Below are 26,062 nucleotides of genomic sequence, written 5' to 3'. Positions count from 1 at the left end.
CTTCTAGGCAAAAGGGATGGGGATTAGATGCTCTGTGTACTGAACCGAATCTCTGTCCACTAGGTTCGAGAGCACTGTGCAGGCTGGCAAACTGCAGGACCTGATCAACCGGAGTAAGATGGCGAGGTGTAGAGGACGATTCGTTTGCCCAGTCATTCTGTACAAGGGAAAGGTAAAGCTTCATGGTTACCTGTCTTAACTTAGAAAATGACCTTTCTCCCTGCTGTTTGAACTATGCAGCCATGTCTTCAGTCGGTGGTCGCCTTTCTGAATGCTGCGAAAATCTGTTGGTAGGTACAAGCAGGCAGCCTGTAGCAGTAGTAGCGTTTGCTGTCTGGGCTGCACGAATCGTCTGTGGGAGAGTCAGGCTATTTTAGCCCACCATGTCATGAGCATTGCACCAAAGAGCTAACGTTTTCTCCATACATGTGTCCCTTCTGAAGGACCAGAGATACTGGTCTTCAGAGAGGGGAAAACAACTATTGTTACTTTCTGCTCCTTCCTCTTCCCAGCAGGGAGCTCCCTGTGAATAACTTTTCTCTCTAAAGAGAAGTTTCTCTTGTCTATTCCCTGGGGAGGCAAGCTTGCATAAATGGTCTTATGAATGTGTGGGCTTGTCTGCAAGGGAATCTATAAGAAAGTGAAATTAGATTCATTTTTATGTGGATTTCTTAAACTGTATTGAAGCCCTGTAGGAGTAGTCTTATTTAGAATTTAAGTAGCCTAATTCAGTTTTCTTAGTTCAATTTAGAAATGCTGTAGGAATAGCAAAGTCACACCTGTGACAATTTTAATCTAGCTTGACTGAAGCCATCATGGGCTGAACCTGCTGACCTTTTTAACCAAGTGTGGACTGTCTGGAGTTGTACTGAGACAATCCATGGTCTTACCCACAGGAATGAGGAAATTAGGCCCAAGCAGAGTATTAGCAGAGCATGGATGTTGCTAATTTGACAGGAATTGACTGTATTAGTGAATTGGAAAACTGGAGATGAAAATGTGATTTAAAAACTAGCTGCAGATAAAAGGCACTTGGGAGTTTGATGTGTTTGGAGAACTCTATCTGGACCAGGGTTGCAGGGGAGAATGTTGAGGGGCACTAGCTGTAGGTACCAGGCATGGCTATGTAGCATGACAGCAAATGGGCCAGAGACCTGATAAGGGAAAGACTCTTGGAGCATGTGTGATTAATAAGAAGATCTTCTTCCAGCATATTTGCAGATCAGCAACACTGGCCGGCTGGGGAGAGCTCTATGGGCGCACTGGCTACAACTATATCTTCTCAGGTGAGTGAGGAGCCATCCATCGCCAGCTGCCTGGTTAGGGTGGGACAGTGACCTAGACACAAGACTAGGCTCTTCTGAGAGCAGGTGCGCAGCTCTGGCGTGGACCTGCTTGCATCAGGCCCTGCATAACAGGGCACAGCCTGAAATCTGGTGTTTATTTCCAAGCACCATACTACAGGACAGAGTGCCACACCTCACAAGAAGCAGCAGCAGAAGAACTTGAGGCTAAAGAATGAGTTATGGGAAGCATGTAGGCAAGTAAGGCAGCCCGGAGGAGACAGACTATTGATCCTCAAACACTAGGAGTGGGAATAATGGAAGAAAGAGGATAAGAACTTGCTATTGCTTGGCTAATCGTTAGGAATCAAATCCTGCTACTGGTGAGATATACTAGACTCTAGGGAAGGCTCTTCAGGGGAGTATTGGGTGTCTGTAGTGTGGGAGCTGAAGGTTGCCTTAACAAATCACTCTATAGCACTATCGGGGTGTCTTCCTGGCTGTCAGTCATGGGTTTGAACTGCCTAGGTCCTTTTTAAGGACAAAGGGAGGGCAAACTGCGTTACAAAACGGGCTCTTCAGCAAGAAAAACTGGGGAATTGTTGAGAGCACTTAATGTGTGGAGAGAGGGCACCATACCATGGCCTTTTTGGGCACATGCCATGTCTAATTGAGGATTGAGTTGGTTTATGCAAGTTTCAGTTCTTATTGTCTTCCTTGCAGGGGGTTCTGATGATGCCTGGGCAGATGCAGAAGACATTTCAGAGGAAGATTCTGCACTTAGGTTTGTATGCATCCCTGGAATGGGGAAAAGGGAGTTTGGACCAAAGCTGACTGGCTAAGCCACTCAATTCTGCTCTTTTCTAGGCTGGGCTTTGGGTGCAGGCTTGAGACTATCACCAAGCTCAGAGTCTTGATTTCCTGGCTTTGGAAAAAGAGTCTTGAATGCTAATGGCTGGCTGAACTCAGTGTAACTGAAGCCTGCTAATCTATTGCCAGAGTGAAGGGCTGGAGATAGGAACATATAAAGCCATTTTAAAAGGTGTTTGAATTACACAAATGTCTTTACTTCATCAAGAAGTTCAGGCTGGAGAAATTGTTCTGTATCTTCCGTGCTTGTTGCAGCGCAGAGTGAGACGTGGAGAGGGACCCTAAGCACTAAGTTTGCAGTATCAGTTCATTGCAGTCTGACTCTGACCTGTGGAGACAAGGCTTGTGCTGTCCGGCTTACGGCTAGACGCGGTTCAGGGAAGAACTGTGGCAGTATTGTGCAGAGGATCAGACTCAACGTGGTCAGTCTTCCATGCTCGTCTTGCTTCGCTTCGTTCTGTCTTGCAGGAATGCAGACTCCCAGCTGTTCGACAAGGTCAGAGGGCACGACATCAAGCTGCTTCGATACCTGTCTGTCCGATATATCTGTGACCTGATGGTGGAAAACAAGAAGGTGAAGTTTGGCTTGAAGTGAGTCTGGGTTCATTTGTTTTTCTGCAGGTTTTGAATTGCAGCTAGTGTAGCCCTTAATATGTGAGTTGTTATTGGGCATGCACTCAGCAACCTGGGAGCAGTCCCTGGAAGAGTATTACAGCAGGATCAGTTAGTCATTGCTGTAAAGAGAACCCCAAGGTTTTAGACCAGAGAGAACTGGATCAGTGGGCAAGACAGCTGCTTTCATCTGTCTTCTGCAGTCTGAGTAGGTTTTCTCCGTAGAGCTTGAGGTGATGTGACAGTCCCCCATTCAGAAAGGGGAGAGTAAAGGAGCCCTCTGCTTTTGGAGGGGAGATGGAGATGTTTCTCATGGTATTTCTCTCAGAGGAAAGTTTTAGTGGTTTTGGGCTATACCTGTTTGTTTGGATGTGTTGAGTTAAGTTCTGCACCCTACTGAGTCGAGTCATTGTGCAGGGAGATGTGACAGGTAGCTTTTTGGGTACTAGTGTCTCTATGAAAAATACTCTACAAATGTCTGCTCTTTTCCTCTTGTCCTGTGCAGTGTGACATCCTCTGAGAAGGTGGACAAAGCTCAACGTTATGCCGATTTCACGCTTCTCTCCATCCCATATCCAGGTACAGGACTGATGTCCAGAGGGACTCCCAAGGGACAGGTGACAATCCATTTCTGGGGACTGGGAACTACCTGTGTGTGTATGTGTGGTGAGAGGACTGTGGCTTGCTGAATGTTTCCTATGCTCCCTCTGGAGAGAAGCTCTTTTAAGCTGAGAACAGTGTGACAAATCTGGATGCTGGCAGTGTGATTCAGCGTTAGGTACTCTTTGAAGTGGCAAAATAATTTCTCAGCAGTTCTAATGAATTCAAGCACAGAGAAAAAGTCACAGAGGTGGTGCTGGGGTTAAGATTGCCTTTGACACCCCAGGCACCTCCAAACTACTACTTGATGCAAAATATGTATCTCGCTCTGTGTTATGTAAAACCCCAATTCTTAAGAGTATTTTCTGGCCCTAGTGTCCCAGAGTACCACTGTAAGATATTCTCAGTGCAAGGCAGAACTGTCAACTGAGACTGCAGTGTGCAGCTGAGGTGCAGACCACTCCAGCCTGTCTCCCTGGCTATATTAGTCCCTGTGCCTAGCAACCACTGCTGGTCACTCGCTGCGCTCTTGAAGAGGAGCTGAATATTGCTGCCTGCCTGCTGATGTCAGGTTCAGTGGTAGGATTGGGTGTGAGACTGCTGTGTTTGAGATCTGTCTGCAAGAAAGGACTCTTCTTTCTCCCTTGTGCACAAAGAAAGGGAGAAAACAAACAAGACACACACACATGCAAATTAAGATTTCTATCAAGTTTGCCCTGCAGATTGGAGAGGCATACAGAAATAAGAGTATTGCTGGCTTCTGGAGCAGGTGGCACAGGTGTGTGTTGGTGCTGTATGCCTCACCAAACGTAGACCATGCGAGAGACAGTGTACCCAGGTCTTTCGTAGGGTTTGTAAAGAATGAGGAAGAGGAGATTCTATAGAGTTAAGCTGTAGAGCTGTTACTATATGGGCATCTGCATATTGTATGCAGTATTCATGATGGTCCTTCCTCTTGTGCCATCTGGGGACGGCTGCTATCTTTTAGCAGCTCTTCACTGCCATGCTAGAGGTAAACCTTATAAACTTGGAAATTCTCCCTGCAGATGTTGCCTGATTTCAGCAGTGTTGATCCAGAAGGGAATGTTGTCATTCTGGTAAATCTAAGGATCAGCAACCCTCTAGTGACTGGCCAAATACTATGATATGTTCTTATTGATGTTCCCAGGTTTGCACTGAAAGAATCTCTATTTTGTAATTTGTGCCTGCAGTTATTCTGAGATCCTGTTGCCTCAGGTGAGCGAAGCACTTGTCCGGTCATGACTGTCTAGGGTGAAAGGCTTGGGTTAAAATGCTGTATCTGTAGAAACTTTTGTGCTCTCCAGAGCAGAAGCCCTCTCTTATGTTTGACTGGTAGTTGGCATTCGTAGATGCCAGTGCTTACTGCCGTAATCCCCTATTCTTTGTTTTAAGCTGTTGTTTAATTGGAGTTAAATCTCAACTGACAGATTGCTTCCTGACTGCGTATTTTCAAGGGCTAGTCCTGTCCTTGCACAAAGATTTTTTTTTTTTTTTTTCCACCATTGGAGTTGCTTGTGACTTACAGGGTAGGAATCACTGCTTGTGTACAGTGTCTGGCACAGGGATGTCTTAGTAATGTGGGCGCTGTGGCACTGCTGGGGTACACACAGGACATTGGAAGAGGTGTTTGTGTAGCCTGCAGGCAGCCGCAGTGCTAATGGTGCTGCTCAGCTGTGACTAAGTGACTGCAGTTTGCTGCAGAGACTTCAAATAGTTGTTTGAGAAGAACAGAGCCAAAGGACAAACTTCAGGAGGGGAGGGCTTGGGGGGAAGCCTTGGAAGTGGTTGTGTACCTGCTTCCTTCAGATAGAGCAATTTGTGTTTTGAAAGAGGAGACTTAAATGTGAGAGAAATCACAGCTGCCCCTGACAGAGCCCTTTCTTGTTACCTGCAGCAGATGCCCTGTGAAAGCTGGCTTTCCCCAGGGCTCTGCCAACACCTCCTTTTGCTTGTTCCTTCTCACTCAGCATGTCAGGCTGATGCCTTAGATCTGTGCAAAAACCAGCAGCCTGGGGAAGCATAGCTGCTTGGTGAAACTCTTGTTTGAGAAAGAATGAAATCAGTCTCTCAAACTCCACATTTGCTCTGTGTTTGGAGTTTGGCCTTTGCTGTGTGAGTGTGTTCAGTGCTGAGTGCTCAGGATTGTTGCTGCTGGGAGGCCGTGCTGCACACTATACTGATGATTACTGCTCTTCTCTTCCCGCAGGCAACAGTTTTGATTGGTGTGGTGCTCTGGAGCCCAGGGCTGCCAGCACTTCCAGTCCCACAGGACACTTCAGTTCTTAGATATCAGTTAGCTGAACAGTTGTTTGTTATCTCTTTTCTTGCAGGCTGTGAATTTTTTAAGGAGTACAAAGACCGGGATTATACAGCTGAAGGTCTCATATTTAACTGGAAACAGGTACATGGATGTTGCAAAATGGAGAGCTGTGGGCTTTACTGGGCTTAAGTCTTTCCTCAGAGTTCCTGAGTGATGGTGTATGTGTCGTGCTTATTTCTGAACACAAGAAGGAAACCAACAGGACAAACAAAGCAGATAGTGAATGTACTAAATTATTCATTGTAAAATTCGTATGTAAAATAAGTGAATCATTATCCTGAGGTCCAGCATGCTTGACCTCTCATGGTGGATGTGGGTTGCTCCTGGCTTTGAATTTGGTATCTTATTGGTAGCCTCTGTTCTCAGTTCTGTCTTCGTATTCTGTCTCCAGCTGAGGGAGATGATTGAGTGGAGCAGCCCTACAGGAGTTCAGAAACAAACATGCCTTGTCCCTGGCTTTCACTGTCGGGAGCAGAGAAAAGCTTCTCTTGTCCACTAGTCCTTCTAAGAGGCTACGAGTTAATTCTTACCACTGCAGGTTTTGGCATTCAAAGATGCTTTCCTGAGGCACTTTTCTTCTAGATGCAACATTTGGCATTTGTCATTTTGTCTTTTCTGGAACTTACTGCCTTCAAGTCATGGCTTTTCTCTGACCAATTGTCTTTGGGTTTTTTCCAGGATTACGTCGATGCTCCACTAAGCATCCCAGTCTTTCTGACCCAATCTCTGAATATTGATTGGAGCGAGTACCAGGTGAGCAAAGCAGGCACATCTCTGTGGGAGGTCAGAGATTCAGATTTGAAGTTTGACTTGCTCCGGTTGCAGTAATCTGCCTTACTTCATACCATCCCAGTGGGAGTGGGACTGCAGACTTGATTGTTCAGAATAGCAGTGGAAATCCTCTACCCGAAAGCTTCCTGGCTTGGTGTGTCCCAAGGCAGCTGACTGTAACGTCAAATCTTTTTCTGTAGCTTGTGTAAAGCTTGCAAGCCGTTAGGGAGATATGTCAGTAGCAAAGATGAGGAACGTGCCAGCAAATGAGAAGCAGTGTTGCTTGTTCATTCTTAGCTAGGCCTGTGCCTGCAGACTTCCTTGGCTGTGGAGAGTCTTGAGAGACATCAGCCTTCCTTTATGTGAGCAGCAGACAAGGGACTAGGCACCTTCTTCATGGGTGTGCAAGGTGCCTGTCCTATGAGAGGAGAGTAGAAAATCCTAACTGACCGTAGCATGTCTCCATTCCTTATACTGTGACAGCATTGCAAATGATAATTGAACTCCGATGTTTGCCCAAGCTTCAGGGTTTACCGTTGTCTGTCCATACCAGGGAGCATCACCTTATTCTGCTGAGTAGTGTGCTCCATTTCATGCATCAGTGGACCTGCCAATCCCCCCAGGTTTTCTGATGATTGGCTGTACTGAAGCGTGTCATGCTCCTATGCTCTGTGGCTGGAAACACCACAGAGCTAGCAGAGCTCCCCGTGCTGGGCCAGTGTTTGTCAGTCAGTGAGATAAATAATGTTTAAGTACCAGCATAAGCAGGATCATGGAAAAGTTAGCTTGCATTGTTGAAGAAGGACTGATGGGACCGTGGCTTGTTTATGGCTAGAAACTTGTTCACTAGAATACTGAGCAGCCAGTATTTTAAAAAGGATATTAAAAATTGAAGAGAGTCTGATAAATAGACACAGAAATTATCTGAGAACTGGAGAAGGTGCTTCAGTTAAAGCTGAAGTTCTCGGCCTGTTTAGCTAATCACAAAGGTGGTGGAGGGTTGATTTGATTAATGTGTGAGTACATTTGCAGGGAGAAAATGCTAATTCTAAAGCACTCTTCAATCTAGGGAAGAAAAGCTGCACAGGAAGCCATATCTGCAGTCTGAAGTCAGACCTTCAAATAAGGGAAAGCAGTCTTGCATGTTATTTTGGGGGGTGATCTTTTGGAACATGCTGCTAAAGGAGTTCCAAATGATGAACTGTCAGCCCTAGTTGAGGTGCTTTTCTGGGCAGAGATGTTGCCAAGTGCAAGCTTCAGGCTATATTTAGGGCAACTGAACAAAACTTTCTGATTTGTGGTATAGAGAGATCAAACTGGATGATGAGATGTTTCCTTCTGGCATAAGCACAACATTGGATTGAATTGGGCAGATAAGAAATTTCCAAAGTATGTGTTTTTCTGCCTCAGGCTGAGTGTGTTCCCCATTTCCCTGCTCTTTTGATGCTGTTCAGGCTTCACAGCAGAGCCATATGTTCTTTGTCTGACATTATTCTTAAGTGTGGTTACACACACGTGTGTGTGCATGCAAGCGCACAGCAAGTGTTCTATTGCTGGCGGTCGGGTGTCACTTATACCACTAACACTGTCACAATGAAACGTGTGTCCCTCTCCTTGCCTTTTCTTTTCCAGTGCTATCCTATTTTCCTTGAGCTAGTTCTGGCTCTGATCAGACTGCTGAAATTCCCTGCATCTTTTCACAACACAGTGGTGGAGAGTGGCACACTTGAGCTTGTTCTGATGTTTTTCACCTTCATCTCTTGTAGTGCTGGAGGTCTCTGAGTTCAGAGCACTTCTGTGTTGCTGCTGCTACTTGGGCATTACTGCAGAACTCCAGTGCGTGTCCGGAGTGGGTCAGCCCTCTGCAGACAGCCTGCTGGGGCTGTTTACAAGGGCCAGAGAGTTTTGAGCAAAGTGTGTGGTTGTTGGAATGCGCCGCTGACCGTGGCCTGCTCACCGCATCATGCTACTTGCATCACGGATGCAGCTGTAACGTGGCTGCTGAGCCTTTTGGTACAGTGCACGCATGTGGGGGGCTGCAGAACTGGGTCAGTGCTCTGCAGGTGTTTGCTGGCTCATGTTAGTCTCTCTCAGCATGGTCGGCTTGGAGCTTTGGGGCTGCAGCAAACAGGTTCTCTGCCGACCAGGTAGACAGGAGAGATGACTTTTTTTTTTTTTTTTTTTTTTATTTTTTCTTTTCCTGTCTGGTCTCTTGTCCCAGAGTGCCTTTTGTAGAGGATGAGGGGATTGATTAGAGCACCAAAGGAGCTCTCTGTCACTGAGAAATGACCACAAGGTTACTTCTGCTTTGCTCTTGCTCTGGAAGGAGAAGCCAAAAGCGTGGTGGCCTCTGAACTGCAGAGCAGTTATTTGCTGTGGGCAGACCCTTACCATCAACATTTCTCTTTCTGCAGAGCTGGGACCTTGTGCAACAGACACAGAACTACCTGAAGCTGCTGATCTCCATCATCAATAGTGATGGTAAGGCAAACTCCTTGTTCCCAGTGGTCTAACTGGAGCAGTTGCTGTCTTCAGGAGAACAGCTGATGGTATTAGTGTCACTCTTCATAGAGATGATGGTATTAGTGTCAGTCTTCATAGAGATCTCTTTATACAGAGCTTCACTTCTCTCCCTTCAAAACAAGGTGATGGCCCTAGCATCTCAGGGCTCTAGCTCCCCTCTTAGAGAGGAACTTGCTGGTTACTTGAAGACTCTCTCTTCCCAAGAGTGGAGGGATGTATGAACACTTTACCTATAAAGTTCTACTGCTTTAAAGTTGAAGAGAAGAAACATTTGTTCCTCTGCTTGTTGCTCTTTTTTTACTGGATGTCTGTGTTTTGTGCTCTCAGCCCAGGGTCTCATTATGTGCCTATTTAAGAGCTCCTTTCACCCTCTGTCGTCACAGCCACCGCAACTCCTTGAAGGGAGGTGTATTGCTTTATGTTGACATCCTGTTCCCTCTGAGCAGTGTGACTTTGTTCCTAGCACTGTTGGATGGGTGGAGCTGTGACTGGCTCTGTCACCACGGCCAACTACAGACTCTCCTGCAATAGTTGTGTTGGGATGCACTGCGAGTTTTCTGGAGAGCACAGGAGTTGTGCTGTGTGTTTGCCTCTGCTCAATGGGTATCGGTAGGAAGGCTGGTGAGGCTGAAAAAGTGTTCAATTGGAGCAGGTTTCTCTCAGATGTGGAGATAGATTGTGATAGTGGGTTGCAACTGGGTAGGTATATGTTCTGGGTAGCAGTGATGTTCATACCTAGTGACTCCACGTCCTGAGCAGCTGTCAGGACCAGGACAGCACATCAGCTGGGACTGCTGACAGCCCAGGACACTGACCAATGTGTTGGCTGCTCTATTCAAGATGAAATGTTCTGGCTTGAGCTCTGCTCTTCAGCGTGAGCTGTGGGGACGGAGGGTACCTTGTCTCTACAGATCTGCCATAAAGAAAGGTCATTGCTTTTGTTGAAACATTGTTTTTTTTTTCCTACCCCTCCCTGGAACAGATGACAGCGGGCTCCTGGTGCACTGTATATCCGGCTGGGATCGAACGCCTCTCTTCATCTCCTTATTGCGCCTCTCCTTATGGGCTGTGAGTACCTGGCTGACCTGCTCTGCTTCTGGGGGTGACTGCTTGGAGGGTGAGTGACTGTGTAACCAGGAAGCAGTGGTGAAGCAGTTAATGTTTCTTTTGACTCTTTGGCTTCAGAGAGGATGTGAATTGACTTTGACATGTAGCCCAATGTGCTGTCCCGCCATCAGACACGGTATCACAGGCATTTAGAGCAAGCTGGGCATCTCGGATCACCAATGATGAATTCCCAAGTCCCGATCCCCAGGGCTGCTGCCTAAAGGCTGTTCTCATTTGCTTTGCAGGATGGGCTGATCCACGCATCCCTGGAGCCATCTGAGATTCTCTACCTGACAGTGGCCTATGATTGGTTTCTCTTTGGGTAGGCACACTGAGTTTTACTCACATATGCAACCCTGCACGGCAGGGGAGAAGCCTTCAGGGGGTCATCTTTGGTGTTTGCTGTGACAAGAGGGACTGAAGCCTTTTTCTACCTGGAGGCTGGGGTATCTGGCCATTCTTGACAGCTTGGGCTGTTACGCTGATTCTGGCTTTCAGCATGTGACTGAGATTCCCTTTCTCTCTTTCCAGGCACATGTTAGTCGATCGACTCAGTAAAGGAGAAGAGGTGAGTATCTCGTCTGGGGCAGTGGCTGAGCACTGCTTTTTGTTCTCAGGGTGCTTGTTTACAGTAGCAGCGTTCACTGCCTGCTTCTGGTAATACCAGTGGTCTGTCTGGGCTCTAAAAACATTGTTCAGGTGCTGGAAATGTGAGGTGGGAACCTTTCCCCATCGCTTCCTGATTCACAAGGTGTGGGAATGCTTTCCTCTCAGGCTACAGTGTGGTTGATGGGTGTCAGTCCTGCCAGTTCCCCTGCTGTGCTGTTAGGTTCAGGCCCCCGGTGAAAGGGTGCTAGGACTTGCTATTCAGCTCAGCAATGAGAAGGGATGCCTAAGGTGTGTGACTCCTGGGAGCTTGGAAATAAAACTGTATAGTCTTGTGTGCCTGTCCTGAGCTCCAGCCCTCCTGCCTGGGTGCTGCAGCTGCACGTGGCTTGCATGTCATTGCAGGCCCATGGAGCAGCTTGTGCTGGTTCCAGTGTGTGTATTTGGTGGGGTGTATCTGTGGGTGCACAGATGGGTCTGGGACGCAGTTAAGATTGGTGGAACTAATTCTCTTTAAATCTTTCACTGTTTAACAGCAAAAGTGATTGCTCTGACTATAGTTGCAGTACACTGCAATATCATTTTTGGATAGAAATCAAGAGGTGGGGAGAATATCTAACTCTGTTGCTAATCCTCTGCTCCTCAGGCTCTCACCTCAGTAGGGAATCCCCTGCCTCTGAAGAGCAGAGCTGGGACCCTGGCCTATTTTCCATCTTTCAGGGGTCCAGGACCTTGTATTAGTATTGTTCCTCCCATTCATTCCTTTCCCAGAGCTCTGCTGGCTCGAGCCTGGCAGTTCTGCTCTGGTGCCTGCTTGGCCAAGGGCAGTTGGTAGCTGGGACAGGAGAGGGGGTGCATGCCTGCCTCTAGCACTCCCTGCTCCCCGCTGCAGGAGGAGGAGGGCTCAGCTCTGTGCGGGTGGGTGGGCTGGCAGCAGCACAGCGGGGTGAATGCCGCGGAGCAGACCAGTGCGCTGCAGGGCACGAGCTTGGGACCACGGATGCTGCAGGTAATGCATGCTTCCAGGTGTGATAGGGTGGTGGTGCCGAGGTGGAGCATGCAGCTCTAACCCTGCTAGTCCTGCTGGGTTTGCTGCTTACCCAGGTGTATAAGCAGCTGCTAGGGGCCATCTCTTTTCCATTCTGCACTGACAGCATAAGTGCCTGCCGTGTGCTTGCGGCATGTGTGCAAGGCATTGATAAGGAGACTTGTACACCTTTTCTGGCCCTCCCCAAGGCAGGGAACAGAGGGTCAGTTTAATGTGTAGGAGAAGGCGCAGGATGGGATGGTGACAGCCCATGGTGCATTGGAGGCTGGTAGCTGCAGATTTCTTGCTATCTCCTTCCTGCCAGCATCTCCCCACCAAGATAAGAGGCTGCATGGAGCCTCGGGTTCATTTCTGAACCGCTCTTCTCTCTCCCTTTGCTCAGATTTTCTTTTTCTGCTTCAATTTTCTGAAGCACATCACCTCTGAGGAGTTCTCTGCTCTGAAGTCACAGAGGTAAGGAGCCTCTGTGCCTGCTGCTGCATGGGCTGCAGAGCCAGGGAGCTTGTTAGTGCTGTTCCTTTGGGGAGATGGAAGCCCTGGTGTCCTGGCCCAGTTTTCTTTAATTTATTCTGCACTCTGAAGGCTGCAAAATGGGGCCGAGGCTTGTGAGGTGCCACGTTGTGCTCTGAAAAACTGTCCATGCTGAAATGTGCTGTCTGCTTAATGACTGTCCGTGGCTGCTTTAGCACGGATGAGCCCAGAGATGTGTGTTCTGGCTCAAACAGGCTGCCAGGTGCTGCTGGGGGGAGTGGGGTGGCTGGTTTTAAACAGGCTGCTAAACATTAACCCCTCCTATTCCAGGAGAGGTAGAAAGAAACAAAGAAACAAAGGCAGGCTTTGAATAAGCACATGTCTGCCCACAGCCTGTTGCCACCATCTCAAAGCACGGGGTGTGTGGGCTGGGACTCTTAGTAGTGGGATACTGCGCACTGACCCCATCCCGTCCCCTCTGTCCCTGCACAGCTGACTCCCCACTGCTCTGATCCGGTGTGTGCTGCAGAGATCTGGCTATGGCCAGCCTCCACGCAGCCCTGTAGTGTGTCTGAGGTAACCTTGTCTTTCCTTCCCCAGAAGGAAGAGCTTGCCACCTGGCTTCACCCTGGAAGAGATCTGCATGCTCAGTGAGTGCTGCTTCCGAGCATCAGTGCCCCTGGGTGCTGGTCATGGCTGATTGCTCGGGGGCTTGGGTTCCCAGCAACAGGGTGACTGCAAATGGGCATGCTTCCCTTGGGGCCTCACAAGAACCAGTCCCAGGGCACATGGGAAGTGTATTGCTTAAAGGGAGAGAAAGTGAGCGAGACCAAGCTGGTCTTCAGGTAGCTCTGTTTTCTTTTCTGTAGAGCAGAGAGACCGAGGCAGCACCACAAGTCTGAGCAGCGACTTCTCCCTGGGGATGGAAAGTTCCCCTGGAGCAGCTGGAAGCTTCACCTATGAAGCAGTGGAGCTGATGCCAGCAGGAGCACAGGCTCAAGCAGCATGGTGAGAAGATAACCATTCAGTGGGTTGCAGAACAACAGGGCAGGCTCTGACCACCGTAGAAAGATACTTCCGAAGTCCCTCACCCTCCAAGTCTCTTTGGTGGTGTGGGTTCTTTACAGTGGAGGGAGGAATTTGGCTGTAAGAGGCTTTACTCCAAATTGTGCTACAGAACTTCTGCACCAAGAATTGGAGACAACCCCATGTTAATTACTCTGCCAGGCTTCTGTGGGGATGCTCCTAAAGTTTGTCCCCTGATGAGAGTAAAGCAGCTTTGTTTCGTTTTCACCAGCTTCACTGTTAAACTTCATCCAGAAGAGATTTCATTACTTTTGAAAGATGGTTCCAAACTACCAGGAAAATTACATTTGGCAGCAGCCTCCCCAAAGGAGGAGAAGTGGAGACAGAAAGCTCAGTTGCCCTAAAATGAAGCTTAATCAGTTTATGGAAGAGGTTATACAGGGGAGTGTCTGTGGTTAGTGGTAGGTGTGTTGTGTGACCAAGAATTCCCTGTTAACTTTAGCCCTTCCAACAAGATGTGTGAGCTGAAAGCAGGTTGTTGCCCGCAGCGCTGCTTTAGAGATACTTCTGGGGTAGAATATGAAATTCTCAGTGCTCCCTATTGATAGGCACAGGACTCGCCTTGGGATGCAGGTGGCTGTCCGAAGTGGGGACTGGGGAAGGTGTGTGGTGACTCTGCTGCTCTGGGACGGGCATTGTGCTTGCTCGTGGAGTTTGGTGCTGTTCAGGGATTTAAGAACCTTTCTGTAGGGTTGCCCCTCTCAGTTTAATTTTTCTCTCCTCTCCCTCAGCACATGTGAAGATGCCATTTTATATTGCAATTATTTTAAATTAAATCTGGGTTGAGCTGGAGGCAGTTGGAAGTCCTCTGGGACTGAGCCTGCAGACATGCTAGTGGCAGCAGCCATTCTAAAGTACACTGTGATTCAATTTATAAAATGCTGAAGAGAGGAAGAGAGCATCTTCCTGCAGAATCACCAAATGGTGATGGGGAGCCCCAAACTGAGCACGAAACCTACATCTGATCCTCACAAGATATGAAGTGGTCACAGCGTGCTGGAAGAAATCTGCTGCATTTGTGTGTATCAGGGCTTGATTCAGTGACATGTTTTCTAACTGTGGTTTGCTTTCACTCCTGTTGGAGACATCAGGCTGTTGGGGTTAGCTGCTGCTACCACAGTGATGATTCAGGCCCACACTGTGGGCATGAGCTTGGGGAAGGGAAGGTTGTGAGCCTTGCCATGAGTGCTTAGCAAGGGGACTGGGCACAGATGTCTTGCTGCAACCTATTGTGGCTGTGTAGTCTGGAGAACAGATAAAGTTTGCTACAAGCTGGGTGAACTGGGCTGTTCATAGTGTGAGGGGGGAGAAGAGAAGATGTGCTTCATTATGTTGTCCTGAAAACAGGTGGCCTTGAGGTCTCCTTGCAGGGAGTGGCATTTGGTTTTTAGCTGTATAAGCCCGTTTCTGCAGGCTGTGCTTGGAGATGTTGGCAGCTATGATAACATGAGAAGAATAACTCTTGAGAGAGGCTGTGGTGTGATGTTTGAGGGTGGACACACTTCAGGAACTGAAGAGAGGATGTCATGCTTCCCACTGTACAATGAGCCTGTCTTTAGCTGCACTTGCTGGCAGTGCTCGAGATCTCAGTCAAAGCTGAGGTGCCCTTCCAGATTCCAGGAAGAACAGCATCTTCTTGTCTTTATTTGCTTTAGACTTTTCTTTTTCACTTGTGTACATAGGGAGGTCTTTGTCCAATTCACTGTGGTTTTGAAAGGGGGAAAATTCTTGGGACTCTTCCAGAAAAAAAACTGATGTAAGAAAGAAAATCTTTTGAACGTGGAGCAGCAGTGATGTGAATTACTCCCACATATGTGTGCCTGTTTGGCATGTAGCTGGATGATACTGTAAACCAAGGCCTGATGCAGCAATGGACAGTGAATCGCGCCTGAGTCGGAATGTGCTGGCTAGAAAAGAAGCCAGAGCAGTTCTGGGCTGTCAGCACAGACAGGGAGAGGACTGAAATGCGCCTACATCTGGAGCGACTGTCAGCTCTGAGCACATGGTCAGAAGTATGGTCAGTGGTGCCTGAAGGGAATCACTAAAAGGGAAAATAACGCTGGCATTCTGTCCCTGTCACCCTCATCAGTGTGCACGAACACCCACCTGGACTGAGCTCCGAGGCTAATACACTCTGTAGAGTTTAGAGCAGATTGAAATGGTCTTTCCCTGCTGGGAGGCCTCTTGCTTGAGGCATTTTTACAGCTAGACGAAACAAAGCAATTGCTGTGTGTGTGTGGGCTGGTGTATTCTCCTGTCTCTGATTTCCAGGTCACATGGATGGTGATCTATAAAAGAATGAGCTAAGATGGGTTGAGCTCAGTGTAAGCCCGTCACTGAGCGGGTACCAGTGACTCATGGTTCCTTGGGAGGGAGGAGCGCAGGTTCACTGGAAACAAGATCTTGTAGCTGCTGGGGTAAAATCCAGCCTGTTGTATAAAGGCTTCCTAGTTGGAGTACGTGGGAAAGGCCAGCTTTCTCACTCAAGTCCTCCATCCCACAGGAGGAAGAGCTGTGCATCGTCACCACAAGCCGTGCTCTGGAGCAGGGCACAGCAATCTGAAGACAGGCTGCCTTCCACAGGGATGGTCGAAGTCAAGTCCTCCAGCTCCTCCTCATCAACCCATTCTGATAACTTCCTGAGGCTTGGAAGCAGCCCACTGGAAGTGCCTAGATCCAGGTGAGACGAGACAGAGTAGAGCATTTCCAGCAAAGTGAGTGTCTGGTAAAGGGAGTGCAGGGCTGCACTTATGTGGCTCCAAGAACCCTGGAGCACAATGGGTTTGTATCTACAAATGGGCCTCAGGATTTCCTCTCTAGCCTGACCTCATGAGAAATGCTGGTCATTAAACACAGAAACTCCAGCCTCAGCCCATTTAGAGTAGTGAGGAACCGTGCCGATAACAGCTGGGTGTTTGTTCTGCCTGTCCTCCACGCATACCTCAGCTCCATGGGCTCTGCCGTCTCTGCATCCTGCATGCTTGGAGCTTGCAGCACTTTCTCTGTCAAATGCATCCACAGGGGTTTGAAATGGCAGTGTTGTGTGGGGGAGGAGCCTTTCAAATCAAGCAGACCTCACTCTGCATCTGTCCTGTCCCTCTTTCCACATGCTGACTTTCCTGACACTGCAGGGTGGAAAAACTCTGGGTGCTGGTGGCAAGCAGAGGTAGATCTGCTGGGAGCAAGCTGCGAGCACTGTGCTGGCACAAAGCATTTCACCTGGAAGGCTGTGTGTTCCTGCTGGGCAACCGGGGAATGGGGGCCCTGGACCGGAGCCTAATTTCATGCCATAACAAAGGATATTCTGGCACCCTTCTGGAGTCTGGTGCTGCAGTAGGGCAAAGCAGAGCAGTGAGCAGGGCTGGGGAAGAAAGGATGGAGCCTGTGGAGCAAACACCATGTGTTTAGGCCGACGGGATAAAGAGGCTTTTCGATAAGAGGTTGCTGTTAACAGCATCAAACGCTTGTGTAGTCTCTGCAGGTTTTCCGATGAGCCTTTTTCTAGTGGTTTCCTTCAGAAACAGCCACCAGCCAAATTTTATTACTCTCTTATCACATGGAAAATAAAATGACAAACAAGTAAAGCATTGAAAATTTATAAGACTTCCTCACCACATTTCTTGATTCCAGAGAAAAATTACTGTCTGAGTTTTCATAAATGATGCGAACTGTTCTCCCTGGGGAAAGAGATCAGTGGGATGTTTTTGAGCTGTTGCTGAGGCCCACCTCTACATTCTCTGTAAGATGAAACAATTCTCCCAAGAGGACAAAATATCGGATAAGCACTAACTTGTCTTGGGAGCTGCTTTTGTTCGTGATGGTAATGCCACAATTGCTGTGCGTGGTCTCTTGCCGTTCCGCAGACTTAACAGGCTGTTCAGCACTGGGCTGGTAGCGAGCTTGCAGCAGTGTTGTGGAAGAAGCTGTTGATAATGCTTCAGACAGACTCTGCTTTGCAAGAATGAAGAGGAGAGACAGAGTAGGCAGAACAGCACCAAGGGAAGGGATCCCTGGCATTTGTGTTCCAGGGGCTTAGAGCTGGTAAAGCCAGCAATTATCTTTTTCTCTGGATGAAGTGTCCATAAGCGTTTGGATGATTAGTGCCCATTGGTGTCAGGTGTTCAGAACTGCTGCTCTCAGGGCTTGAGGCAGCAGGCAAGTGTGGTGGGGAAGCCTGTTACTGCCCGGCTGAAGTCCCTAGGGGTAGCTCTTCCTTATACCCGATAAATAACCTGAGAAGGAGTTGCCATATTCTGTCATTGTAAGAGGTAAATGTTCTGCGCATTCTGCTATAAACATTTCCTTCTGACCTTTATGATAGCTTCTACCATGGCACAAAGCCTTTATAACCCTTCAGCATAGCAAAGTTGCACCAGTCCACCCCCAATCCCTGATAACTTTTGTGAACATGGCAGCATGAAGGGCTGGACCGTGGAAAAAACGTGCATGAGGGGAGAATAGAAGATAAAAGGGGAGCAAACTCCTTGCAAAGCCTGAAACCGAGACAACAGGAGAAGGGAATCAGTTGTAAGGCCAAAGCAGTGAAGTCATCTATGTGCAAAGATGGTTAGTCTGCTACATTTGTGCTGGTTGGAGACTGTGTATGCCTGTATGCTCTCCATCTCTGGTGTCACCTGGCTTTCCTCTGCTCCTCTTGGTGTTGCAGGCTGGAGGAAGTAAGCCTAGAGACCCTGCGGGCAGTGGGTGGAATTGTCAAGGCAACGGCTGAACTGAGCTTCTCTTTCAAACCAAGTCTTCTGGCACGTTCATGCTCCTTTACCTCATAGTCTATTGCCAGATCAGCCAGACTGTGGTCTGAGCCCTGCCTGCCTTCCCTGGGGTACCGCTGGTAGCAGCTCTGCTGCCAAAGGTCTTGAGCAATGTATTGCCTCGTCAGATGCTGACATGGCTTGCACTTCTTGGGCATGCTACATTTTGTCCCAGAGAAAGGGTTTATATCACTCCACTTGGCTTTGGTCTCCCTGCTTGGACTACGTTAGTCTGAATTTGTCTGGTGAGCTCCATGCAGGTAATGAATAGCACAGTACTTTCAGCCACCATTTTCCATCCTGAAGGAAAGGAGGAGTCCCATTTTGGGTGGAGAAGGAGTGTATCTGTGATGGAAGGAAAAGGTAAATTCTCTCCTTTTATCCCTGAAAAATGGTGGGACTAGGATGGAAAGGCTGGAGCACAGAGATTGATTGTGATGCCAAAAATATCTTTATCTCTACAGTGCTTCTGGCAGCCTAACACCCAAGGCTCAAGAAACTACTGAACTTGACTTCCTAATCCTCTGGTTGTGTGGCCATAGCAACAAAACACTTAACCACTGCAGTAGCAGTTGAGGAAAAATGCTTTCTTGTGAAATGCCAGCAGGTACCCTTCAGGTAGTTCACATAAACAGCCCAGTCAGGGTGCTGGGAGGCAGGGGAGGGAACAGGAAGGCAAGCCGGCAGAGAGAGATGAGCAGGGCCTGGGAGGGGAAATGGGGTGTCCTGAAGGAAGGAGTCACAAATGCCAAATCAACTGGTGGGAGCCAAGCCCCTGTCCTGTCTGGGCCATGTCAGCAGACTACTGTTGCCATCACCTCACCAGCCCATCCTGAGTCCTGCTGTGATCCAGAGGTCCTGGGTACCTGTAAATCCTGGGATGGTTCTTGTTAGGCAAAGCAGTACAAAGGCAAATTCCTAGCAGTCTTTCTAGCTAATCCCAACACGATGGTAAGATCACATCTGCTGAGGACAAACATGCATGAAGATACTGCATAGATTATTTGCAGAGTAGGACAAGGTGATGCTTGTTCTACAAACAGAGACTCCGAGTATGGCAGGTAGCATGCATTGAATCGAGCTCCCGTGTGAGAGCAGGTAGCGGCTTGCAAACCGTGTCCTGTGTTTGCATTTGACACTAATAGTCGAAGCATCCCATGACACTGCAGAAAAACCCTGTATCCGTGTCAGGGATTTAGCATGTGTGCACATAGCGCTAATGTGGATTAGCAGCTGGATAATCTTTGGCTGAATGTGCTTTTGCTAAGTCAATTAAACAAACCCCAAAGTACTGTGATCTAAAGAGTTGAAATCTGCAGGAGTTAAATCGTGGAGGATCTGCTTTGGTCAACAGTCACAGAGTCAGTCACACAGTCACCCCTTACCTAAAGGGCTGCAGGCGGTTCAGGTGTGGGTCTGGAGGGAATGCGGAGAGGGACAGAGGCTGCTGTCCCTTGGCTTTGGGTGTTTCATTACAGTGATAAGACTGCATGTGCACTATGTCTTGCTCCTTACAGCCAACTGGCTTGGAAGCTGTATCTGCCATGTGACAACTTGGGATAGCGGCCGCAGCAGGACAGGAATTGTTTACAGGAATGTTTTCTGAAACTATCACACGGCTATGCCACAAAGTGTGCTTGCCGGCCGACGCATGACTGTGCTGCAATTGAGAACGGTTGTGCTCGCAGAGGACCGGCTGCTCAGGCTGTTACGGCACTGCCACAGCCGGTAGATCACTGCCTGGGATTCAGCCAGGGCTCTCGGTACAGCTCTCTGCCAAGCGCTCCTTGCCAACATTTCCCACGCAAAGGTGGGAAGGGCTGCCCTTTACTCCAGGTTGTCACAGTCTGCCTGTGCGTACAGTACCTACTTAACGCTTCAGTCTGAGGCACAGAGCATATGCTGGCAAACAAGCTGCTTCCCAGATAATCCTAGGTGTGTAGAAATATGGCAGGTGAGCGGGGACAGCTCAGGGCAGGATGAGAGCCTAGCTACTTGCACTTGGCACTCGTCTTGATTACGTATTAAGAAAGGGAAGGATCCCGGACTGTTGCTCTGCCTCCGGTGTTGGCTCTCCTCTGGTTAGCGAGTGTCCATGTGCTCTGAAATACTCTCTCTTGTGCAGCACATTGCATGGGAAGCAGTGACCTAATTAAAAGGAACCCTTCCAGGCTAGGAGTTGCCAGTTTATGGCCTGCTAGAGGTCTATCCTTGTGCGAAGGAACAGCTTGCAGCTCATCTCAGTTTTGCTAATCTAATTTTGTTAATCTTGCACTTTTGAGGGAGTTTCTTCCCACTCGTGGTCCTGAAGAGGTGGGTGTGTGAAACTCGCTTTCATTCTCTTTCTGTCTGTGATTAGAGTCTGTGGCAGAGACAGCGACTTGAAGACTTGCTGTATCTTATCTCTCCTAACCACATCAGTTTTGCTGTAGTTGTCCAGCTGCTTCCCAAGACCCTCCGCACTGCCCCTGCAGCTATCCAGCCTCTGGCATGGCTGTAATATGTTGCACACCTTTTTCCTACAGGTTTGGGGACTTGGTCCTGGTGCCCCAGCAGCCCCAACTTAACCCTGGGGGCCTCACTGAAGGAAGACTTTACAAGGAGCCTTCAGGGGTAGAAATAGCAGGAAGACTTTCACCTGTAGCATTGACCAGATTGCACTGGGCTACAGGCACCCTAGAGATATGATCTTGGTCTCAAGCCAAGCTCAGCTTTTAAGAAGTTCTGCTGCCCTTGCAGTGCAAATGTGAAATTTCCCATGCCATGACTTCCCTGCCCATCTCACCCAGTCTTGACCTCTGCTGTCTCTCAAGACTGTTCAAGATGCTTGTTTGTTGTGACACTTCCTCAGGAGCCTCCCTTGAGAAGGCGTTGGGGATAGAGGGGAAATTCTGCCACAGTGTCTCAGTTCTGCTTGCTGGGCTTAGATACCTAAGCCAGGAGAGATGACCTGGACTCATTACAGAGTCAATCAGTTTATTCAATCAATTGATGACTGTTTATTCTGCTGCCTGGAGGTGAGAGACAGAATTGACTGCCCTGAACTCAGAGATTCTTGTGCTATTAGGTTTGATGTAACTTGACTGCCTGGAGCAGCTTGAAGGGAAGGGTGGGGCAGTGCATGCCATGTGGCAGTTCAGCACTGATGGACTCAGTCAAGCACTCTGAGGTCTGTGCTATGGGATCAGGTTCCCCATAGTTGCAGGTGATTAAAGACGAGAGGCAGGAAGCCTGGGAGACCATGGCCCTTTTTGCAGGGCCAGTCACAGAGCCATGTGTCCTACACACCTGCCCTTCTCTGCAGCATGGCCAGTGCTGAGAAGGGATTGACCTGTTTGTATGATGTTTCAACATTGCCAAGTTTGCATGGCTGCTTGACAGAGCCAGGGACCCCAGGATGGGTTAGAGAGCCACTGAGAGTCAGTCCTGCAGGAGATACAGGATGCTTTTGTCAGCCTGTCCAAGAAAGGATTCAAAAGGTGACTTGATCCACCTCCAAGAGGTGGTGTAAGATCAGTCTAATCTTAGCTGACAGCCATGGAAGGTGATGAGCAGCTGGAAGCTGCAGTTCCGCATTCAAGTGACATTCCCTCGTTCAGACCACAGCATTACGTGCTCTAGGAAAAACAGCTTTTTGCAAGAAGGGGCTCTCCCAGTACTCCACACTCGCAGCACCTCTCTGAACCTCACTCCTCAGTGCATCCAGCAGCCAGAGAACAAGACCTATGCATGGCATGTGAAGCTCTGCTTCTCCTGTTTTCTGCTGTGATGCCCTTCCAGAGCCTGAACTTCCAGACAGTGGTGTTACCCCTAAACTGCAGCTGCAGGAACAACAGCACTGTGAAGGGAAGCTGACGTGCAAGGAGCTGTGCGACTTTCCCCTCTCCGCTTGTACAGCCAGATCTGGACCGCGTATTGACGAATATTGGACCGTTCGTATATTCTCGAACTCGGCCGTATTGATCAGGATAGTTAAATGGCAGGCTTGGAATTAGTTCGAGATTGCAAACAGGTTTCACCACTGTGCATCTCCCCCCCAACCTCGCCTTCCAGTCTCGCTGAGGTCCTTCTTGCTGTGGGAGATCCTGTCTTTCTAGCTGTTCTCCTGGTCTCTTGGGGAGCAGCTGCAGTGCGCTGCTGCTATTCTTAGCTGCGAAGATAACGTGCAAGTACCTGGCCCAGCAGAGCTGGAGCTGGTGCACTGCTATCTGCCCAGCAGATCTCCGATAAATTATCCAGAAGATCTTGGTAGCGTGTAATTGAGTAGCTCTGCCACAGGCTGTGCTTCCAGCTACATACACTCTGCTGTGCAGCAGGGCACAGTAATTGCTTGCTCCTCGGAAGCCAAAAGCTCTGGGTTTGTCTCAAGTGATCATGCCCTCTTCTCTGAGCTTCTGGACGGACTCGTCAGATTCACTTCTCAGATTTCATACTTCCTCCTTTCCTGGTGGGAGGCTGCATACATCAAACAATTATCCTCCCTTGGCTGTTTTTCCTGTCCTAAGGATGTTTTGCCACCTGGCTTCTGACGCAGTCCATTCTTCTCACACAGGAATGAAAAGATCTTCAGATGCTGGGGATGGTGGGTGCCCTGGGGACATCTTGAGCAGTGACTGGCCCTGTTCAGATCTGGTGTTAATGCCTCAGGAGCGATCTGCTTTCTGACAGCTGCTGGACCGAGGATCTCTTAAATCTTCTTCAGCACTAACCATGTCACAACCTCGATTCTCTGTCAGGCCTTGCCGCTGCCCTGGGATGTGCTAACAGCTACAACAAGCAAGAGTGGGTGCCCCTTGTACAGCACAGCGCCCACATCTGTGAGGGATTTGGAGCAGGGCGTGCTGTTGCATCTTGCTAACGGGTTTCACAGTTCTGCATGGCCATCTGCTTCTGTCTGGCTCTGTCCTGTCCAGCTCCCGGTGCGCTCCTGCTGCTTTGTCAGCCACAGCCAGCTTGGCTCTCCCCTCACTTTCAAAGGCAAGGCTTGGCCTGGGGCCCAGCAGAGCTGCGTGTTGCGCCCTGGTCCCAAGCGTGTCAAAGCTGCTGGCACAGGTGCTGCTGGCAGTCAGCCCAGCAGGTCCCTGGCACCTGCGTTAGTGTAAGGCATGTGGCTGAATGACCTGACTGATCGCGCCGTCTCCCTCTCTCTCTGCCCCAGATCGGCGGACCATTCTTTGCCTGGATCTTCCGTTTCCACAGACTTTGGCAGCTGGCAGATGGTGACAGGGTGTGGCAGTATTCGGGAGCAGGCAATCCTGAGCGCAGACGCCTCTCTCCCTTGCAGCTTTCCGGATGAGTTCCCTAGCACTTGCCTGTAAGTGTCTCAAACACAGGATCTCTCCTTGGGTCTCTCGGCTGGCTGTGAGCACTGGAGCTTAGCACCCTGGCACTTTCGAAGAAGTCTGGGAGGCTGTAGCAAGCTGTCTGTCTTCCCTTCTTCGATGCTTTCCATCCACAAATTCAGGCACTGAGTGCTCTTTGCTTCTGCTGAACTCAGAAAGAGACTGGCATCATCTCTGCCTAATGACAGGGTTGGGGGGGGGGGGGATGTTTGCTTTCTGTAGGAAGAAGAGGCTTCTCTCTTCGCTGAAGACGCTGAATTTGGGCATAATTGAGTGCGTTTGGAGGATGCCTGCTTGTCAGGACAGGACTGGTAACCCAGATTTTCTTGCTTTTGGATCTTGCTCATTGCTGGGGTCACATCCTTGCTGCAGTAAGAGAGGGACTTTGCTTCTGTCACCCCGATTTTTGTCTGACCACACGCAGCATCATTTGCAGGTGCTGCGTCTGGCCAGCACAGAGCAGCAGAGACCTTGCATCCTGCCACATCCTGCCATTTAAAATGACTGGGAGGCAAATGTTCCTCCCCAAATGGAAAGCCACCTCTGTGGAAGCTTGAAAGACAGGAGATGCGCTTTAATTACTGTTAGAGGAGAACCTTGGTTTGTGCCTTCAGGCTGCAGACTCTCAATCAAGAAACTGAAATGGCAGATCAGGGGCTGCTGCTCGCTAACTGTGCTAGAGTTGTGCTGCCAAATGCTTGCAGTCCCTTTCTGAGGTCTGAGTACATGCTTTGGAAGCAGAGGGCAAGCAACGAGAAAACCAATGTCTCCTGTGAGACAGGCCAGCTGCCCTGCCCCACCATCTCCTGTGCCTGTGTGCTGTGCTGCTGAGCAGGGCAGAGCAGCTGCCCCCAAGTTATGGAGAAGCTGTAAGACCCAGGAATTGGCAGATCCAAAAAATCAGATGTTGGATGTGGCCTGGCCGGGATTTGCTCTCCCCCTTTCATAAGGACGCATGGAGCTGCTCCTGCAGTTGTTTGGAGATGGGTGAGGGATCAGAAGGGCTGAAGGATGGGCATCTGAATTAGTGACTGCTTTACTGTGCCCTGAACCTGGCTGTGCTTGGTGGAGCTGTTCCTGCCCTTGGCATTGGATCTAACATCAGAATAGGGAGTTCAGGAGAGAAACGTGATTTGCAGTTGAGCTCTGAATCTGCCTGTGCTGAGACGTCGGCTCACACGGTTTTGAGGCCAACTGCTCGGGACAGCGGGTTCAGAGGGAGGCGAACAGTGGTGGTGCCTCTCCCTTGGGTGCGCAGCACATGCTGCGAGTGCTCTGCCCTGTTCAGCTCTTCACTGGAGCTGTGGAGTGCTGGGGGACTGGGGACTGCTCGTCTGCGGGTGCTGGAACCAGACACTGTATGGAAGGGATGAAGAGTTCTCAGGGATGTTGTGTTGAGCTTGACCCAGGGCCTCCACGCTCGCTCTCTCTGCTTTGCGTCAGCTCTGCGCCGGAGCCCGTTGTGGTTTTATCCCAGTTTTTTGCAGCCCAACGCAGTATGAGTTTTTGGAAAATTAAATTCCATCTAAGTTCCCACTTTACATCTCAGCTGGCAGCAGCTCGATGAAGGTACGCTTCTCACAGCCTACTTCTTGTGCTTGTGTGGGGCTTGTCAGGGCTCACTTTGAGCTGGGGCTTTGACAGCCTCCTCTCATCCTGCACCCCAAGCTGCAGACGAGCGGGCAGGCTGTAGGAAGTGTAACAGGGCAGAGTGTCGTGGATTTGGCAGGGAAGCGTGACCCGCCTCCATGGTTGAACTGCTCGGAGTGAAACGGTGCAGCCGGTCTGCAGGGCTTCGTGTCAGGCAGTGGCCAGCTGCTTCACCCTGCACTCTGACTCTGTGAGAGAAACCTAAAAAGCCAAATACAAAATCTGCCCTGGGAAGAGGTGCGAGAGCCAGAAGACGCGGGACACAACTGCTGCACGCCCTCGCTTACCTCTGTGTGTGATGTTGAAGATCGTTGTACTCGGGTGCAAATAAGTCCTGCTTTCATGTAGCTTATTTTAATGCTAGCAGGTTTGCGAGTTCCACGTCCTAATTAGGTTGCCAAAAAAGCATCTTTCTAATGTGTTTAGATATGTTGCTTTTTTCCTTTGCCCTCCGGTTTCTCTTTATTATCAGACACTGTAAACAGCGGCCTGGTTGGCTGCCTCGGCATCGCTTGCTGTTTATAGGCCTCCCACCATATCCTCTTGCTGCTGTTTCCGGACCAAAGCTGTTGGCTGTGGGTGGTTAACACTTCCATTCAAATGAGCTGTGCCAATTTATAGCCAGCCCAGGCGCTGGAGAGATTAAAGAGAATTTTTTATGGGGAAGGTTCGCGCTGTGCCCTTGGAGTGACCTTTGAGGAATGTCTTATTCTCTCTGGGAACAACCAGCACGTCACAGAGGTGCCTCAGCAAGGACCGCTTCAGGCCAGAGCGCTTGAAACAGCTGCCTCTGAACCCTAGTCTTGTTTTTCCCTGCTCCCTCAGCTGAAATATAGCCTTCCCTGCTCTTTTTTCCCCTCCAGCCCTAACCAGGTGCATGGATCAGCTGGAGAGGAGAGCAGGTCCCAGGGGAAGCCATGCCCTACTCTGCAGGCAGCCCTCCTGCTTGCGGAGAGCAGCCGTGCCAGGGAGCAGAAGTAAAA

At 49.4% G+C, this 26,062-nt stretch overlaps 1 protein-coding gene across 3 annotated transcripts in view; it reads left to right on the top strand.

The window, feature by feature from the left end:
* MTMR14 (myotubularin related protein 14) overlaps nucleotides 1-26,062 on the top strand; it is a 32,221-nt gene that overhangs the window by 5,372 nt on the left and 787 nt on the right. The window contains exons 1-17 of one of the 3 annotated variants that reach the window (XM_086618853.1): nucleotides 91-172; nucleotides 1,211-1,286; nucleotides 2,007-2,067; nucleotides 2,622-2,744; nucleotides 3,271-3,344; nucleotides 5,717-5,787; nucleotides 6,385-6,459; nucleotides 8,892-8,958; nucleotides 9,983-10,068; nucleotides 10,353-10,429; nucleotides 10,639-10,675; nucleotides 12,144-12,214; nucleotides 12,833-12,882; nucleotides 13,102-13,240; nucleotides 15,822-15,998; nucleotides 23,246-23,401; nucleotides 23,652-23,740. In XM_086618853.1, the coding sequence (XP_086474979.1) occupies nucleotides 119-172; nucleotides 1,211-1,286; nucleotides 2,007-2,067; nucleotides 2,622-2,744; nucleotides 3,271-3,344; nucleotides 5,717-5,787; nucleotides 6,385-6,459; nucleotides 8,892-8,958; nucleotides 9,983-10,068; nucleotides 10,353-10,429; nucleotides 10,639-10,675; nucleotides 12,144-12,214; nucleotides 12,833-12,882; nucleotides 13,102-13,240; nucleotides 15,822-15,998; nucleotides 23,246-23,401; nucleotides 23,652-23,740 (1,483 nt within the window). In that variant the 5' untranslated portion in view covers nucleotides 91-118. Of the gene's footprint in view, nucleotides 1-63; nucleotides 173-1,210; nucleotides 1,287-2,006; nucleotides 2,068-2,621; nucleotides 2,745-3,270; nucleotides 3,345-5,716; nucleotides 5,788-6,384; nucleotides 6,460-8,891; nucleotides 8,959-9,982; nucleotides 10,069-10,352; nucleotides 10,430-10,638; nucleotides 10,676-12,143; nucleotides 12,215-12,832; nucleotides 12,883-13,101; nucleotides 13,241-15,821; nucleotides 15,999-23,245; nucleotides 23,402-23,651; nucleotides 25,873-26,062 lie in introns of those variants that run through there. The other 2 variants (XM_086618852.1, XM_086618851.1) reach the window with 2 other exon arrangements.

The sequence above is a fragment of the Tauraco erythrolophus genome, chromosome 12, assembly GCF_009769465.1.
Source record: "Tauraco erythrolophus isolate bTauEry1 chromosome 12, bTauEry1.pri, whole genome shotgun sequence".
NCBI classification, from domain to species: Eukaryota; Metazoa; Chordata; class Aves; order Musophagiformes; family Musophagidae; genus Tauraco; species Tauraco erythrolophus.
This window is presented reverse-complemented; position numbering and strand designations above follow the sequence as displayed.